At 53.0% G+C, this 16184-nt stretch overlaps 1 protein-coding gene across 1 annotated transcript; it reads right to left on the minus strand.

Annotated features, from left to right (window-relative positions):
* Window positions 1–3041: 3041 nt before the first annotated feature.
* Window positions 3042–15945, minus strand: EZH1 (enhancer of zeste 1 polycomb repressive complex 2 subunit). Its single transcript, XM_010287947.1, has 19 exons — window positions 15829–15945; window positions 15105–15233; window positions 14675–14794; window positions 13483–13603; window positions 12809–12982; window positions 11782–11884; window positions 11348–11511; window positions 10393–10484; window positions 9471–9651; window positions 8319–8515; window positions 7768–7859; window positions 7153–7193; window positions 6524–6649; window positions 5304–5482; window positions 4537–4632; window positions 4057–4138; window positions 3825–3905; window positions 3349–3433; window positions 3042–3230 (listed from the first exon to the last, which is right to left on the minus strand). Exons 1-19 carry the CDS (start codon window positions 15943–15945, stop codon window positions 3170–3172), a joined length of 2241 nt encoding a protein of 746 aa, XP_010286249.1. The 3' UTR covers window positions 3042–3169.
* Between the last annotated feature and the right edge of the window lie 239 nt (window positions 15946–16184).

Raw genomic sequence — 16184 nt, forward strand, 5'->3', positions numbered from 1 at the left:
GGGGCGCCCGGCTGCCGCCGCCCCGTTAGCGATGCCCGCACGTAGATTACCCGCTGCTTTGCTCGCTTAGCCAGAGCCACGAAGGAAGCCACGCAATACCCAGCCTCGAGGCACAGCCCGGGGCGCGCTGAGCAATACCCTGCCCGTGCGGGCGCCGGCCGCCGCTGCCGCGCATGATGCCGCTGCACTTTGCTGAGATGCTGCTTTCATACGATCAGGTACGGATCCTTTCTACCATTTTGTTGCTGGATATTCTACTACACACTGATTTTTTTATTCTATCGGTTTGTATAAAAAACCAAACGGAAGTTCCTGTCGGGTGTTACGTTCCGCGTGTCGTGGTACGTGGTCTGTAGTTTGCTACTTCTCTGTACGAAGTGCCAGTCCTGCTGATTACCTCCAGCCCAGGGAAAGCTCCTGTTCACTCACTGTATTGTGGTAAGACGACGTTACAGAAATGCATTTATCTATCCAAAGGCCTAGCTCCACTGGGCACTTTATTTTTAAAAAAGCTGTTTTGTTGAATGAGATGTGAAGATCCTCAAATAAAAGCAGAATGACGGCGTTTGACACTCCCCAGCCTTCGCTTTGGCAGCCTGGGTGCGCAGGGGCAGCAGCTCCTTTCCCCCTGCCCTGGCTCAGCCTGCAGCTGGGGAAGGGACTGGTGTGGACACAGGCAATTCCCACTCCTGGTGTGGGATGCAGGGTGTAGAAAGCCAGGGCAGGATGCAGCTCAGCCCACTGCTACGCTCATATACACACAAACGTGTCCTGCTCTCCCCACCGCGCACCTCCACCGCCTCCCACCCCTGAGCTGGTGCCGATTTGGGCAGCCAGCGGCACCAGGCGGCTCACGAGCCCCACTGGGCTCCGGGGTGCCGACTGCTGTGAAGGAGGCAGCTGGGCTGAGCCCACAGCAGGCAGAGGACAGGCAGAGGACAGGCAGGGACTGTGCTGCTGCCAGCTGCTCCCTAGGGTAAGAGAGACCAGCAAGCTGAGGGAGCATGTTTGCTACCACTTTATTATGACAAAGGCTACAAGCCACATTTTTAAAGTGCATTATTATTCACCATCAACAAACCACAGACACAAGCCTGGCATAGTGCAGATATGGCCAAAGTGGCAGAGGACACTGAGCTGAGAGCAGGGTCGGTGTGGGCTGGGCGGACAGAGGTGACAGGGAGCGGGGCTCAGGCAGGTGCCAGGGTACAAGTGCTGCTCCAGACAGACCCAAACCCCTCCGAGCCCCAGCAGGGCATCACGGACAGCAGGAAGGATGGACAGACAGCCTCTCCTGCTGCAGTGGGAGGCTGGGAAAGGCATGACGCAGGGCTGTGCCAGGGAGGGCTCGGCTCCTGGGGCAGGCCCTGCGCCTCTGCATTCGTGGACCACATGGCCAGGACAGGACTGTCTTGGGAGCCCCATGGCTCCTCAAAGGAGCAGGGCAAGGGCCCCAGCACTGCTCACCTCTCTGCGGTGTACCCAGTCAAGCACTGCCCACCCTCCGGGCCACTGCCCCTCTGAAGATGGGCCTATCAGTGCCACATCAGGGCTTAGGTGTGCTCCTTGTGCCACCCTGGGAGCCCAGTGTTGGCTGCCCGGTGGAGTACCCTCCAGCACCCAGCATCAGGTTAGGCAGTCAGCTGGCAGCATACGTGGACCCTAGGGGACAGCCCCATCCTTCAGGTCACCCCAGCCCCCCCATCCAGACTGCCCCGTCCCAGGCCCGGAGCAATGTCCCTGCAAAGGTGCTGCTGAGGGATGACAACTGTCTGGAACATCTGTGGTCCTTCCACCCCCAGAGTGGTACACGGGGCCCATCTGGCAGCTGAGAAGGATTAAAGTGCTTTTTTCTTTTTCTTTTTGCCTGGGGTGCTAAGGCCAAACCTCACTCTGCCAGAGAACGTCTCCCTTTTATCCCAGGGCCAGGGCCAGGACCAGAGTGTCAGAAACCCCTAGGCAGGTTTCTGAGGAGCCTTCCCCAGGTCACTGCAGGCAGCGGCAGGTCTCCTGCACCCTGTTCAATCCTCAGCACAGCAACACTCAACAAGTCCTGTGCAATGAAAGGCTCTTGCCCTGAGGGGACCCACTCTGCCGGCTCCTGAAGCCCCTGACACCTCCCACAGAGCCCACGCCACTCTGAGAAGGACTGTCCTGACAGTCCTTCTGGTAGAGGAGCCAGCTCTGGTATCACCTGGTCAGGAGCTTGGGGGTGGCAGAGGCCCATCTCCTGCTCTGGGTGCAGCCCCAGCCAGTCAGCGGGAGTCATCCCTCCCACCACAGCCCCACAGCTGCCAGGCAGAAACATCCACATGCCAGCCCCAAAGGGCCACGCAGCAGAGCAGCTGGGGATGGGCACGAGCCACCCAGTCACCCCACAGGCACGAGAAAACTCTGCAGGCTGGAAGGGCTTCCTCAGGCTCACAGGTTCCTGCTGCCTCTGGACGACTCTTGTGCTTGCAGCAGCACTCCCATAACACTGTCTCCAACCAGCTCAGTGGTGTCCCTACTCAAAGTGACTTTTTGCATAGTGCTGCTCTCCCCATCCCCAGGCATCGTGCCACGCCAGCCAGGCAGTCTCTGTCCCCCAGCCAGCTGGGGCAGAGGGGAAACAGCCTCAGTGACAGCAGCCTGGGGCCTGCTGCAGCCATGTCTCTATGGCTTCCAACCCTGTTGCTGTCCTTGTCAACAGGATAAAACAGGCAGCAAGAAGTAGAACCCGAGACCAGAGCTTATCTCAGGGGACAGGACTGGAGGGGAGCACCAGCCCCTCTGTCCCCGAGCTGTGCCCTGGGTCTCAGTGCAGGTAGTAACTCACTCTTGTTCTTCCAGCAGTCAGCAGAAAATGGAAAGAGACTGAGAATTCACAGCTGTTCCCTCCTCCTGCAAAACAGCTCTTCTTCAAGCCCCAGCTGCCTTTGTCCATGTGGCATGAGGCCACATGCAGAGCAAGGCTCCGGAGCCAGCCCCAGCCCAGGGCTGGCAAAGTTGCCACCCCAGCAGCAGCACACTCCTGCCCCGAGTCTCCCTCTGGGAGTCTGGATGGAAAGTAGCACTTGTGACACACACAGCAACGGGAACAGCAGCAGTCATGTCAGCGTGAAGCAAACATGGCATTGCTTACAAGGTGCAGCAGCAAGGTGTGCTGGGGACTAACCCCGCACAGAGCCTAGATGATATCTGTCTCCCTCTCTATGCCGACATACTTCAGGGCATCTGCCTGGCTGTACCTACAAGACAGGAAAGTCTCAGCTGCTGTAATGACCTTCCGTGCTCCCTGCAAACATGCGCACAGAAAGCAGGGTCAACGGTGCAGCCCAGTCCCCAGCTGGCTGCTCCCCAAGGTACCTGTAATCGAAGAAGAGCTCCTCTCCTGCCTGGATGGCTCTCTTGGCAAAGATCCCTATCCGGTGGTCTCCATTCACCATCACAACTGCAACCAGAAAGACAACATCAGAGACTTGCACCTCCAGCTCAGGCTAGGAGGTCATGCAGCACTTTTGCCCTGTCTGGCCAGTTGCTGGCCCCCAGGGCCACGGTAACCGAGCTCCTGCGTAGCAGGAACGGGGTGCTCCCCAGTGAGCTCCCAAGCAGCGACCCCTCCTTGTGAGGCCAGGGCCACGGCAGAGCTGAGCGGGACCCTCACCAGCAGCAACATGATTTGCTGCAGAGAGGGGGAGACTTTGTCCAGGTCTTTGAAGTTCTTCTGCTCCCACAGGCTCAGGCTGACTTGGGACCCTGGAGAATCCACTGCAATCCTGGAGCTGAGCAGCACCCCACAGAACCTTCCCCCATCAAGATCTGATTGGGCAGGGATATCTCACCTTTGGCATAGCAATTGGGGTTCACTGAGTGATTGGCAAAGCGGATTTTATTTCCTTTGCGGGTGGCATCAACAACAAAATCTATTAAGAAAAAAAAAAAAAAAGAAGAAAAAACTGTAGCGTATAGACAGGCTGGCTGCTCGGCAACAGATGGGCTGAGACTGCCTGCCTACCCAGCCCCCTGCCAGGAAGCCGAAGTCTCCTCCACCCCTCCAAGCCCCAGGTGAGTTACCGTTGTTGAGGTTGAAGAGAAAGCTGGACATGTACTTGTCATAGACCTTCCCTCGCCGGTCAGCCTCATCCTGTGAAATAAGCTGGAGAAGGAGAAGGCCTTGAGAGACTCTGTGCCTGAGGCACAGCAAGGATCACTGCGAGAAGCAGTGCTCACCTACCTCCTGGAAACACCCTCCCACCCTCCCACCCCACGGGCAGGGGCTTGCCAGGGCTCCCAGGGAAGGAGCAGAGATAAGAGCTGGGCTGACAGGGAGCAGCACATACATGACATGCTCCTCCATGGTGGAGTGCCTAGAGGTACTGAGATGGGTCCCCAAACGGTGCAAGATTCAGGCTCTAAACCTGTCAGAGCGAGCCCGTGGCTATGGCCATGCTGGGGAAGACATGCTGGCCCTGCTGGCCCAGCAGCCAAAGGAGGCACTCCCACTAAATGCAGCCTCCTGAGCACGCAGCACAGCAGATGGGCAGAAGCACTGACCTCACCACAATACTCGGAGATGAACTCATTCTTCTGTACGGATTCCTTGATGAAAGTCCCCCAGCCGGCGACATCTGACGGCGCCAGCAACAAATGCTGGAGCCAAGGTGGAAAGGAATTGTTTAGAGTTGGCAGGCCCATCACCCCCCCGCACACAGAGATCGCAGTCCGTGCATCAGGCAGGCCAGAAAGCAACAGTGAAGAGCTCTCCACCTCCTGGCACAGTTGCACGCAACAGGGTTAGGACAGTGCCAGGAACAGCCATGCTGTGCTGGCTGCCACGCTCGGAGTCCCAACATCACAGGGTCAAGGAGCAAAGGGGAGCCAGTGACTATCCAGCATCCCCTGTTTAAGGTGACACACAGCTCCCTACAGACTTCCATGTCATAGCACCATTAGGCTGGAGCTGCACATTACTTGATACCCACTAATTTGCATCTTCTTCTGAATTTTTACCTTTTTTTGTGCAGTCCCTTGCCCTGACCATCAGAAATCAAAACTAAACCTTTCTCTGGAGTGATGTTTTACACCCCCTTGCTCTCATCCGTCCTCATATAACTCCCACCGTCTGATTTTCACATCCATAATCCATACCCCATTAAGTGCTAAGAAGCCCGGGGCAGAGCAGCTTCCCTTCCAGATCTCCTCACTCAGACAGCTGTGGGTGGCTCACACAGCCTCTCCCATGCAGCAGGAGTACTGTTTAACATCAGCTCTAGCCTGAGGCAGTCCCCTGCCAGAGTCCGGACCCATGCTGCTGTCACTACCTTTTTGAGACCTCGCTGGATGCTGCAGTTCTTGCAGGACACCACTTTGCAGTCCCAGTGCTCCGAAGCACCGCAGGTCAGGCAGAGATCCGGATCGCATTCCCGCACAGCCAGGTAGCATGGGCACTGCTTGGTGTTGCACTGGGTTTTACAGCGGCAGCCTGGGAAGCGGTTCTGACCTGCAGCAACACAGCCCACAGTTTTGCACCATGAGGTTTTTCAGAAAAGAGAGGGGCCATGCAATGTCCTTGCCCCACAGAAGCTCCTCCCAAGCCAGGTCTCATTCTGTCAGACCCTGGGCTGGTACAGAACTAAGCCTGTCTGGGACCAAGGGCCACACTGCCTGCACATCACCCTGCTAACATAAAGAAGGGTGGCTTTATGCTAATAAAGAGCTCTACAGCCACTCTCCTCTGGGCAGCAAAGGCAGGAGCCCCCAGTCTGCCCTTCCACCCCCCAAAGTCACCAGGACAGCGCTCACTAATGACACAACGAGACAACGTGAATGCGAGGCAGTCCAGGCACCCAGGAGCTGGAAGCAAGTCACAGGAACACTGTGTGCACAGGAGCTTTGAGCACCGCTCACCCCTAGCAGAGCACAGACCATGCACAGGGTCCTTCCTATCTGCATGGCTGGAGATGCTGATCTACCTCGTGGGACTAATTATGTGCAGTTTGAAAACATACTACTCTGATAATATAAACGTAACAGATGAGTACAGAGACTCTCAGAGCCTGAGTTGGCTCCCTGTCACCCTGTAGTCCTTCCAGCCCAGGCTGTGTCATAACCCTTAACGAATCCACCCTCTGAAGCACGACTGATGTGGGCAATCTCCATTGCAGAGCTGGGAATGGAAGCCCAGAAAAAGAAAAATAACCATGGCAGAGCAGTGATCCAACTCCCAACCTAACTGCTGGCCACAATCATGCTCTCAGGGAACCAGCAGCATCACCTGCGGGTCGTTGATGCTGGATACAGACATGTGGACAAGCATTCTCTAACAAGAGGGAGTATCTCAGCTGCCAAAAGTCACAGGGCAGCACGGAACAGTTTCCCCTCGGACTTTAGCAGACTGATAATCAAACTGCTGCAGACGGACAGAGCAATGAATGCAGGAAAAAAGCAGGCCTCCAGCAAGCCCCAGCTCTGCACCCTCCCTCTAGTCTGTGTCAGGAGAGCTGGCTGCTTTCCTGCCCAATAGTCCTAGACTTCTCCTTACAGTCAGGGTTGCACTGGCAGAACTTCTCACAGAAATTCTGAGTCATGATGCAAGGGCAGGAGCTGTCACAGGGATGCTCAGGGTGGTCACAGGGCTGGTAGTTGTACACCTGGGTAGGTGAATTATCTAGAACGAAAGGAGAAATGCCCAGATTAGAAGCTGCACATTGCAAAAACGTTCGGAAGCAGCATGCCCAGGGCTCCGCAGCAGGGAAGGTGCAAGCTCCCCGTTTGCCTGCAGAGGGCAGGGAGCCCAGCAGCGCCCAGCGCGGCAGACACACAGCTGTGATTAGCGACACATGGCACACGCCTGCTCTGCCCTGAACAGCCCATTTCACAGCGGGGCTGCATGCCAAACCTCAGCCTCCGCTCTGGCTGGAGCAAGACCGCACTGCACGTACTGCCTCAGCGGGAGCACTGGCGATTCCCACAGCACTGCCGCAGTGGGGCTGGCCCACGGCACCCCGAGGAGCCCGGCTCGGGGGAGCTGCTCCCCCTCTGCGCTGCTGCAGCTGCGGGGCTGCACGGCGGGACACGGCCGTCCCACCACGTCAGTCAGAGCCGGAGAACTCGATCCCGCGGGCGAGCGGCCTTGCAAACCTCGCGTGACGCAGCCACAGCAAACACTACCTTTCTTCAGCTGGATCTTCCTGCAGTGCGCAGCCCACAGCCTGGAAGAGAAACAGAGAGGGTCTGAGGGGACGCAGGAGCCTCCGCCAGGAAGAGTCGGCCACGGCTGATCGGCACCGCCGGTCAGCACTGCAGCGGGAGACGGGCGACTCCAGCGAGGCTGTCTGGCAGCTTCATGCATTAACAACCAGCCAGCCATAAAGCAGAGAATGATGCAGCTACAGCATTATTTAAGGCAAATGCTAGAGCCAGAATAACACTGGACACACTGGGATCAGCACACAAAAAGTAGGTTATAAGTAAGGGAGCTGAGGCTTAGGCTGTTGTTAGGACAGCGGTACCAGCCCTCCAGCAGCAGCGCGGCACTACAGCTCCACACCGTGCTGCCCTCTCCTGTGGGGCTGAGCCCAGGGCCACAGAGCCTCCCAGCCAGGGCAGCAGCCCTGGGCAGAGGGGGCAGGGGCCAGCGCCCAGCCAGCAGCACCAGCAGCCCTGTGTGACGGCGGGATGTCTGCGCAGATGGGAGCCAGATGGGGATTACCAGGAATGCTTTGGCACAAAAAGCAGTGGATCTGGTTGCATTTTAAGAACAAAACAAGCTTGTCCAACACTTGCCTATGCTTCCTTTTCTTCTTCTGGGATGGATTCATTAATTCATTTGTTGGCAGTTTTGTTATAAGTGATTCTTTCACTGCGAACTGAAAGACCTACCGAAGAACAGAAGCAAGAAGAATAAAGTTTGGTGTACTCAAGTTGTTTTTACTTAACACATAAATACATAAAGCATAAAGCCCTGCATAAGCAAGCACACACAGGGGGGCTCCCAGTCCCTGGACCAGAAAGCAGCCAGTTCTGCCCCCAGTTTCAGTGATCATGGCCCTCACTGCTTCTCTTGCCTGGGAAACATGTGCCTGCTGTGCCAGCATGCCCTGCCTCAGACAAGGCACTCTGGAGGAAGCTAAGAGCACCAGTCACGCACAGGGCTCATTCTGCAAACGGCAGCAGTACTGCAAAATAACAACACTGAACTCCACAAAGTGTTGATGCAACACATTCCTTGAGGCGGTTTGTGGTAGAGAAGAAAAAACAACAGGCAAGCAGCAGCCAAGGCCTCCCCCCTGCCACGGGGCCAGGCGCTGCAGTGCCTGCCCTCTCCAGGCACCCACCTGCTTGCACGTCTTTGTTCCCAGCAGCCTGGCAATCGAGCAGAAGTTGTTGAAGTAGGTCCCGTGGAAGACACGGAAGAGTGACTCCTCAGCTCCCGTCCACTCAACAGGCTCCTGTGGCGTCTCCACCGCAAACAGCTGGGAGGAGGCTGGGCTCAGCTTCTGCTTGGTGGGGGTCTGGCAGCGGGAGTTTGCCTCTGGCAGGAAAGGCAGACGTTAGGCCAAACACAACATGGGAGAACACACCCTTGCCATCACAGGTCCCAAGGGCAGTGGTCCCCACAAAGTGCCTGACACCTTGCCTCACCCCAGCCCCTACACCTCCCAGCAGTCCTGCACCGCGCTCCCTGCTGCACGCTCCTGCCTCTAGTCAGGCAGCCCAGCGCTGGCACCAGTTGGGTCAGTGGCACTGGCCCCCTCGCAGCAAGGCAGCACTGCGGCCACTGTGTCACTCTCCCCTTCCAGGGCTGGCCCAGGACGGAGCCCCCCGACTAGGGCATCAGCACCAGAGAGGCCCGAGAACGAGGAAGCAACTTTCTCCTCTCCTGCCCAAGACAGGACCCAGATGCTTGGGAACCCTCTGCCTGCCCGGGAGCTCATTCTGCCCTGGCCACCACCACCACTTCCCTCAGCACGGCAGGAGCAGTTTGGTGCTCAGTCTGCAGCACCAAGGAAGCACTCACCCCTGGCAGACAAGGATAACATAAGATACCCTGGTCCACAGACAAGCCCCCCGGCCTCGACAGCCCCCCAGCTACTGCTCTGTGCTGCCGCAAGGACAAGCACACAGGCCAGCACTGTCCGGGCACTGCCCTGCCAGTGGCACTTTCCTCACACACAGCCAAGCAAGGTGCTCAGAGCTGAGGGCTCTTGGCTTTGCAGGTCCCAGCAAAGCTCTTGCTTTGCCTGGCAACATTCCTCCTTCCTGGGAGAGGACAACGAATCCCACAGCAGCAAGAGCAGGGCCTCATATCCCTCATGTTTGTTTAAGCCCAGCTGTAAATACTGACTCTGTTTGCTAACTCCGAACTCCACACCCTTGTGTGGGACGCAGAAGCAAGACACAGAGAGCCCCAGCTGTGAAGTGCCGCCTGTCATACCACTGCTCATACCACCAGAGGGGAGAGGAGTGTCTCTGGGGTGGCATCATACCCGACGAGCTAGAGGCCCATTCGTTGCCCGTGTCTCGGTCGCTGTCGCCCTCCCTCGTCTCAGCGACAGCGGAAGACGGGGTGTTTGAGCAAGAAGCACCCACCACGTGGTGCCTCCGGCGGCGCCGGCCTGAACACTTGGACCTGGGGTTGTGCAGCGCAGCAAACTCCTTGGCTCCTTCCTGCAACCAGAGCAGAAGACAAGACGAGCGGCAGATGACCAGGGAGCATAGAAAGGCTTCTCCACAGGCCCTGGGACAAGCCCTGCTGCCACCAAGAGAAGGTGGAAGACTTGCCATGCGTGGTCACTGCCAGCACATTCCCGCTTTGCTTCCTTTAGCACTGCTGACCGGTCAGAAGAGGCTCCCTGGCCCTCCAGTCCACTCCCCTGCCTCTTGCCCTGGCAATGAAATTCTCCTGGCCTCTTCCTCTGCTCCAGCCCTGCAGCTCCCCGGGACACCCCGTATCTGAGCCAGGTGACCAGCTCCAACTCCACCAAGCACACCCACCTCCCTGCAGCCAGCTCTTCTGACCTGCAGCTCTCATCCCTGGTAACACAGCTAGGCTGTATTTCTGAAACATCATTTTTAAAATAGTTTGAGCCTTCCTCATATATGCTAGATTCCTTCCCCAGCATTTTTAACCCGGGCTTCATTTTTCAAACACTGCACTGAGTCCAGAGAAGTAATTTGTCACCACAGTTTCCCATCTGCTAGCTATGAAATTAGTGTTTGTTGGAGATTTGCTAAAATATGCATCTGGTAAGGTCTGTATGTGGATTCATACTCCCCTGAATCCAATACGGATTAGAACTAATTCTCAAAAACCATCAAAGTTGTGAAAAGGACCCACAGAGTTCTGCAGAGCAGGGCTGGCCAGGCCACTTCTCTCGTGGTTTCAAAAGCAGCAATGCAGAAACATACCAGCCAGAGGAAACAGTCTGCTCCGCAAGGATCTGGCTCGATCTTGGTCTCTCTATTCTTTCGTTTGTACACATTAGGAGTAGCATGAAAAGCTGAAAAAATAATAGGTATCTTTACTATTAGCATCCTCCAAGGGTCCTCCCCTACGCTGGAAGGGACAGGGGCAGCACAAACTCAGTGAAGGTAAGTGGGAGCCTGAGGCAGTCGGCAAGAGTGCCCAAGGAAACTCTCCCAGCAGCAAGGAATGAGGCGGCAGGACCTCCTGGACAGCCCTGCTCCAACCCATGACATGGACTCAGCAGCACTGGGGGAGCGTTTGGGAAGGAGAGGCCATAGGAAAAAGATCTGCTTTCACACTAGGGAAAAAAAAAAAAAAAAGACCACATGATCTTAATATTATATCTTTTAATAAATAATTCACTGGAAGGAGTCCTGTGACTTTCCAAAGAAGCCCTTAGACCTGGGAAACAGCAGGTCCAACAGCTAACCAGTATCCAAAAGGCTTTGGCAGGACAAACTGCAGGAGTGTGACTAAGATGAAGCTGTAAGTTCCAGTGAGGCAATAAAACACAGGGGCATGTCCAGACTTTGCAAGTGAAACATTCATGCCTTTCCCTGATGAGCTTCTGCAAAGCAATGGTAAAGTCTAGTTGCAGCAGTATCTCTGGCACAAACTGCCAGGAAGCTCGAACGCGGAGTGCTGAACAATGGTGAAAAAAAGGGGACGGCCACGCAGGTCGATTTACCATCCATTTGAGAAAATGAGTGGAGCCATCTTTACAAAAGGCTTCTGGGCACCTGTCAGCTCCTAAGACTCCACTGCAAACTCCGGGGAGGCACCACCCTCTAAAGACTGCAGCACAGACACTAAGCAAGGCATACAGAGGTATGAAGCACTGAGGAAAAATGAGGAGAAAAGGGCTCTAGGGAAGCGTCTGGCCGAGACTGCACTTACGATGCAAAAAACAGTCGTATTTGAAGCAGCGGCGGCAGAAGAGGGTGTGGAAGGAGTGCAGGGACTGCTCCCGCTGGACTGACTTCGCACATGGCCCGTCTATGTTGGGAGTGCACTGTGGCGGCAGCACGTTCGGGTCTGACACTTCCGTGAGCTCCCGGTACCTATTCAACAAACAGAAACACCCACAGATGTGCCTGCTTTCCTAATTTAGCACTTTTTACACGACTACATTACTATCTGGGCCAGTAAGAACTCTGGACCAGATACCCTGAGGTTAAACTAAAGTTCCTAATGCTCAAAAATTGCTCTGCTCACAGCGCCTGCAGCCAATTGAGCTCTACTTTCTGGTCAGAGCACAGTGCTGTTTTCCAAAATACCAATTTCAACTGTTAGTAACAAAGGTAACAGACAACTAAGTAGAGATCTTCTACCTCTCTTTCATATCATCTGGGAAGCCATACTCAGGAAACATAGAAGAAATAGCAGTGAATATCATGTCATTTGGAAACCGCTTCTTCGAACACTTCTTGTTACCTAAGAAAAAGAAAAGGGACAATCCCTCAGTTAAGCTGGATGTGAATGTGTCTTTCCTTCTTCTCCAGAGAGCGATTCCAGTAGGTGTTCAGGATTGCATTTTAAGAGACAGAAATGTAATCCCATATACAACAGATAAACCTTTGTCCTGCAACTAGGCTAAGGCATTTCCAGATGCAACGCACTCTGCCACTTTTGGAGTAGCATAATGCATTGATGGAAGTACTAATGATTTCATAAGGACGATTACGATTTATTTCTACCAAGACAGGATTTGCAGACAATGCTTTTCTAGATCTACGAAAGGTTCTGGTATTTGTGCTACCCGTATCACTATAAACCAAAGACAAAGACCAAACAACCAGTCAGCATTCCTAAGGTCATGCAGGACACATGAAAATCCCAAAAACCAGAGCTTCCTCTATGCAACGAGAACTCCAGGTGGCACAGGAGAGGGAAAAGAAATACTAATACAGGAGAAAAAATACACAGGTCTGGAAGGGATTTGAAAAGGTCCACCTCCCTGGCCTACAGCAGAATCAGATCTACCTAAAAACTTACTGGTAGATGCTTGCCAGACCAGCACTTTAAAACCTCCAAGAGCAGAGATCCCATAGCCTCCTCAGATTTGCTACTGCACCCCAGTGCTTTGCTAATCTTACCGTGGTTTTCCACATGACTCATCTAAATTCTTCCTCACCACACTTTAAGCTGGTGACTTCTTATCCTGTCCACAGGGAACAGTGAGAATAAACGACTTCCCTTCTGCTTTGAACTACCATACCAGAACTCGCCAAGCTCGTTATGGCCTTTGGCGACACATTAATAACCAAGAGTGACAGCACAAGAGCACTGGCCAGCTACTTGGGCAGGGCAGGATGGAAACATGACGAACACAACCCCAACTTCTGTGGCCAAACCCACCTTCCACTGCAATTCGCTTTCTTTTCCTTGTGACTGGCAGCTCCTCTTTCCCATCCTCCGGTTTAACCTCAGAATCATTGTGTCCTTCCTCTTCCTCATCCGAGTACTGATTCAGAGCGTTCACTAGCTCCAAGAACACAGCATCACTGATGAGGACTGACCCGGAAATCATTTCTGAAACAGAGAGATGTCAGCCAGTTTGTGGGAGTGCCATCATCTTTCACACTCGTCAGAGTGGTAAATCACAAGCCAGCCACACAACATTGCCTTCCTCCCTCCAGGCAGAGTTTTATGATGGGGTAGGCAGCACTGTAAGGAAACACACTGGCTTTTCATTTCTGAAAAGACTGATTAAAGTCTTGGCTAAGGTCAGAAGCAAAAAGATATTGCTGAGGTCCTCCTAACCTCTAGCACATTTTTCAGCATCCCAGAGCACTCCTGTGAAACATGAACAAGTGCATTGGCTCCAGAGCGCCCCAGGCCTGGAATGGAGCAGGATATCAAAAGGTACGACTATGTCCTTGCCAACTAGAACAGCAGACATGTTCCTGTTTTTCTGCTGTAAGAGCTCCCACAGAAAAGCTGGTTACTGCTGCCACCTTTTGACTTCTTAACTACTTTGATAGGTTATTTGCAAGAGACTGAATGGACAGCGCTAACTGCTCCCAGGTTACCTTCCTCTCCATGAACCTTCCCATCATAGTTATTAATAAGTTCTTCGATGAAAGTTTCATCTTCTTCCTTCACCTCATCTCCCATGTAAGGGATATTGCACAGAACAGTTTCATCCTCCACCTGAAAAGAGATCAGATAAAATTCAGAAAACCAGCACTTGCTGATTCCCAGCCAGGCTGCGTCTCTCAGGCTGCTCCTGTCCATTCAGACCTTCAGACAGCACAGTGCAAAGCAAAGGTTCAGCCTCCCCGGCTGCAGTTTCAGGTATCTCATCACTGACATTTCATTGTTATCCCATGCCAGCAGCATGACTCTGACCCCTAAAAGTGCAATTTGCTTTAAAAAAAGAGCTATGCCGCCAAGGCTTACAGAAACTCAGAAACACACACGTTGCCAAGAATAATAAGCAGACAAAAAATGTGAGAGAGATTGACTGTGTTAAAGGCAGAGTAGAACTGCAACAGTGAAAGGCAAACAGGTAACTTGCTCCCTGGAGGAACACAGCCAAAGCTGAGGAGCATTATCATGTTAATCACAGGAGCAAGGACAATGGCACCAGCAACTGACCCTTTGCATTACAGTCACTGGTGTCACACTACTCCCCGCGCCTGCTACTGGAGGCTTCAGAGAGCCCTGCATGTTACAGGAACACATCCGCACTCCAGACCAGGCAAAGAGACAGGTTAGCCACAGACCACCTGTTTGTTTAACAAACAATCTTAACTATGCCACACCAAAATCTGCATTTTCTGCAATCACTCCCCGCGCTGCTCTGATAGAGCAACTAATCCTCAGTAGCATCCCTACAATGAGACCAGAAAGGTAATCCAGTCACGAAGGAAAGGACCTGCCTAAAAAATAGAATTCCTCATTTAAAAGGGAAGACAAATCTTAAGAAAAAAATAAAAAAACCCACCCCAAAAACATATTTACTCCTTGAAGCCTGTAAAATAATGATGGCCCTATCAAGGAGTCAGGTGTAAAGGAGAGACTAGCTGGGTAAGACAGCGTGGATATGCAGCTGTTTTATGGGATTCAACAAAACAAGCAACTAAAACAATACTTCCCGCCATCTCTCGAGCAGACATCACTTGAAATGAGTGGGTTGAAGAAGGCACAGTCACTCCACAGCCATGTAACAATTATAATTAATCACACCAAGATTTTGCACCCCAGAGCCTTCCTACATACCATGAAATTCTGCTGAAGAGGGGACCAGGAGTACATAATGGGCACGAGCGCCACCGTGTTCAGGGTCCTCATGTACAGCGTCTGACTTGGAAATCCCGGGAAAATGCTCTCAACAGTACACTGGAATACAAGTACAGAGAAGGGCAGTGAGGAAACTGCCCCTGGGAGGTCGTCACAGCCAGAGGGAAATCCCACTTCAGGACAAACACAGCAAAGCCCTGCGTTTGCTCTTTGTGACTCTTTCACAGGAAAGGCCTTTGGTTTGTTGGGGTTTTTTCCCCATTTCTGCACCCCAGAAGAGCGCAAGGCACAGCCTGACACTGACATAGGACAGCACACATGAAAAATGATCCCGTATCCTCACAGCTCCCTGCAAAGCCCTGGTTCTAGTCCAGCCTTGCTGCTGCTGTGCCCCTTTTCCTCTCCACACCTGCTTTAGGAATGGGTGCCCGCTGACTGGCTTCATCAATTGCACAGGTTGGACTCGAAGCTTCTTCCAGTCTTCATTCAGAATTTGAGTCTTTTCATGAACCTTCGCAAAGTTGGCCACAAACAGAGCCTGGAACAAGAGAAAGCAGAACTCAAAATTTAAGAAGTCACGCTGAGAACACTAAAACTCCTCCTGAGATTTTGTTTCAAGTATCAAAATGTATGCAAGGCAGAGAATTTCAAATTGATGATACTCATTAGAAGAAATTCTAATTAAACTCAGCACTGGTACAAAACTGTGCTGAAAATCTACCCAACAGTCAGGAGCTTTTGACAACTTCTGATCCCAGCTGGCCTCTTCTAAAATCCTGCCTGCCAAGGAGAGGAGCATCAGCGCAAGTCACCTGAAACCCATCAACACTGAGAGGGTTCAAGCAAGGAGATACTTTAAAGAACAAGTGGAAATGAGTCCTCTCACTGCAGTTATGCAAGCACTCAGCCAACAGACTTCTCTGTCTGTACAACAGACCCTGACTGCACAGCTCTAAGCTGATAATGGAGCACGAGAAGTAGTCCCTCTTCAAACTTATCCAGCTTGCAACTAAAATATAGCTTTGCAATTTGCAGGATGAAGCACCCATCTGATAGCAGCTGAAATACTATAGGTAAAGCAAAGGCTTTAGGAGGTATCATTTCAGCTAGAGATACCTTCATTAGGTCTTTACCTTAGCTCCCATGTTTGCCTGAAACCTCTTGAGCTGCCGAAGACGCATATATTCAGACTTGACTTTTCTTTTCCAGTATATGATACACTTTGACGTTGGAGGGGTGGCGATTTCCATTTTTCTATAAAAATACAGAAAGAATAAATATCAACAAATGGAGAGCTTAATCCTGTAAACAAGTGCTATTATAAAAAAAATCCCTGTGGATTTTAACTGCATCATAGACTAATTAGTCTGCGTAAATCTGCACTTGTCCTGTTTATGGGACAACCAGGCCACAAAGAGCACGGGGAAGCCCGGGGAGGGGGTCGGCGAGGGCCGCAGCCGGGAGCGAAGCATGCTAACCGGGGCCGGGC

The sequence above is a fragment of the Phaethon lepturus genome, unplaced genomic scaffold (assembly GCF_000687285.1).
Source record: "Phaethon lepturus isolate BGI_N335 unplaced genomic scaffold, ASM68728v1 scaffold48765, whole genome shotgun sequence".
NCBI classification, from domain to species: Eukaryota; Metazoa; Chordata; class Aves; order Phaethontiformes; family Phaethontidae; genus Phaethon; species Phaethon lepturus.

What these genes read in the sequence shown, in the direction of transcription:
- EZH1 (XM_010287947.1), bottom strand. Translation starts at nt 15,945, where the DNA reads ATGGAAATCGCCACCCCTCCAACGTCAAAGTGTATCATATACTGGAAA. An exon ending in AAGAAGAAAAGGAAGCATAG is followed by an intron (nt 7,194 to 7,767) that starts GCAAGTGTTGGA and finishes TTTCTCTTCCAG; the next exon opens with GCTGTGGGCTGCGCACTGCA. An exon ending in CTGCCAGTGCAACCCTGACT is followed by an intron (nt 5,483 to 6,523) that starts GTAAGGAGAAGT and finishes GTGTTGCTGCAG; the next exon opens with GTCAGAACCGCTTCCCAGGC.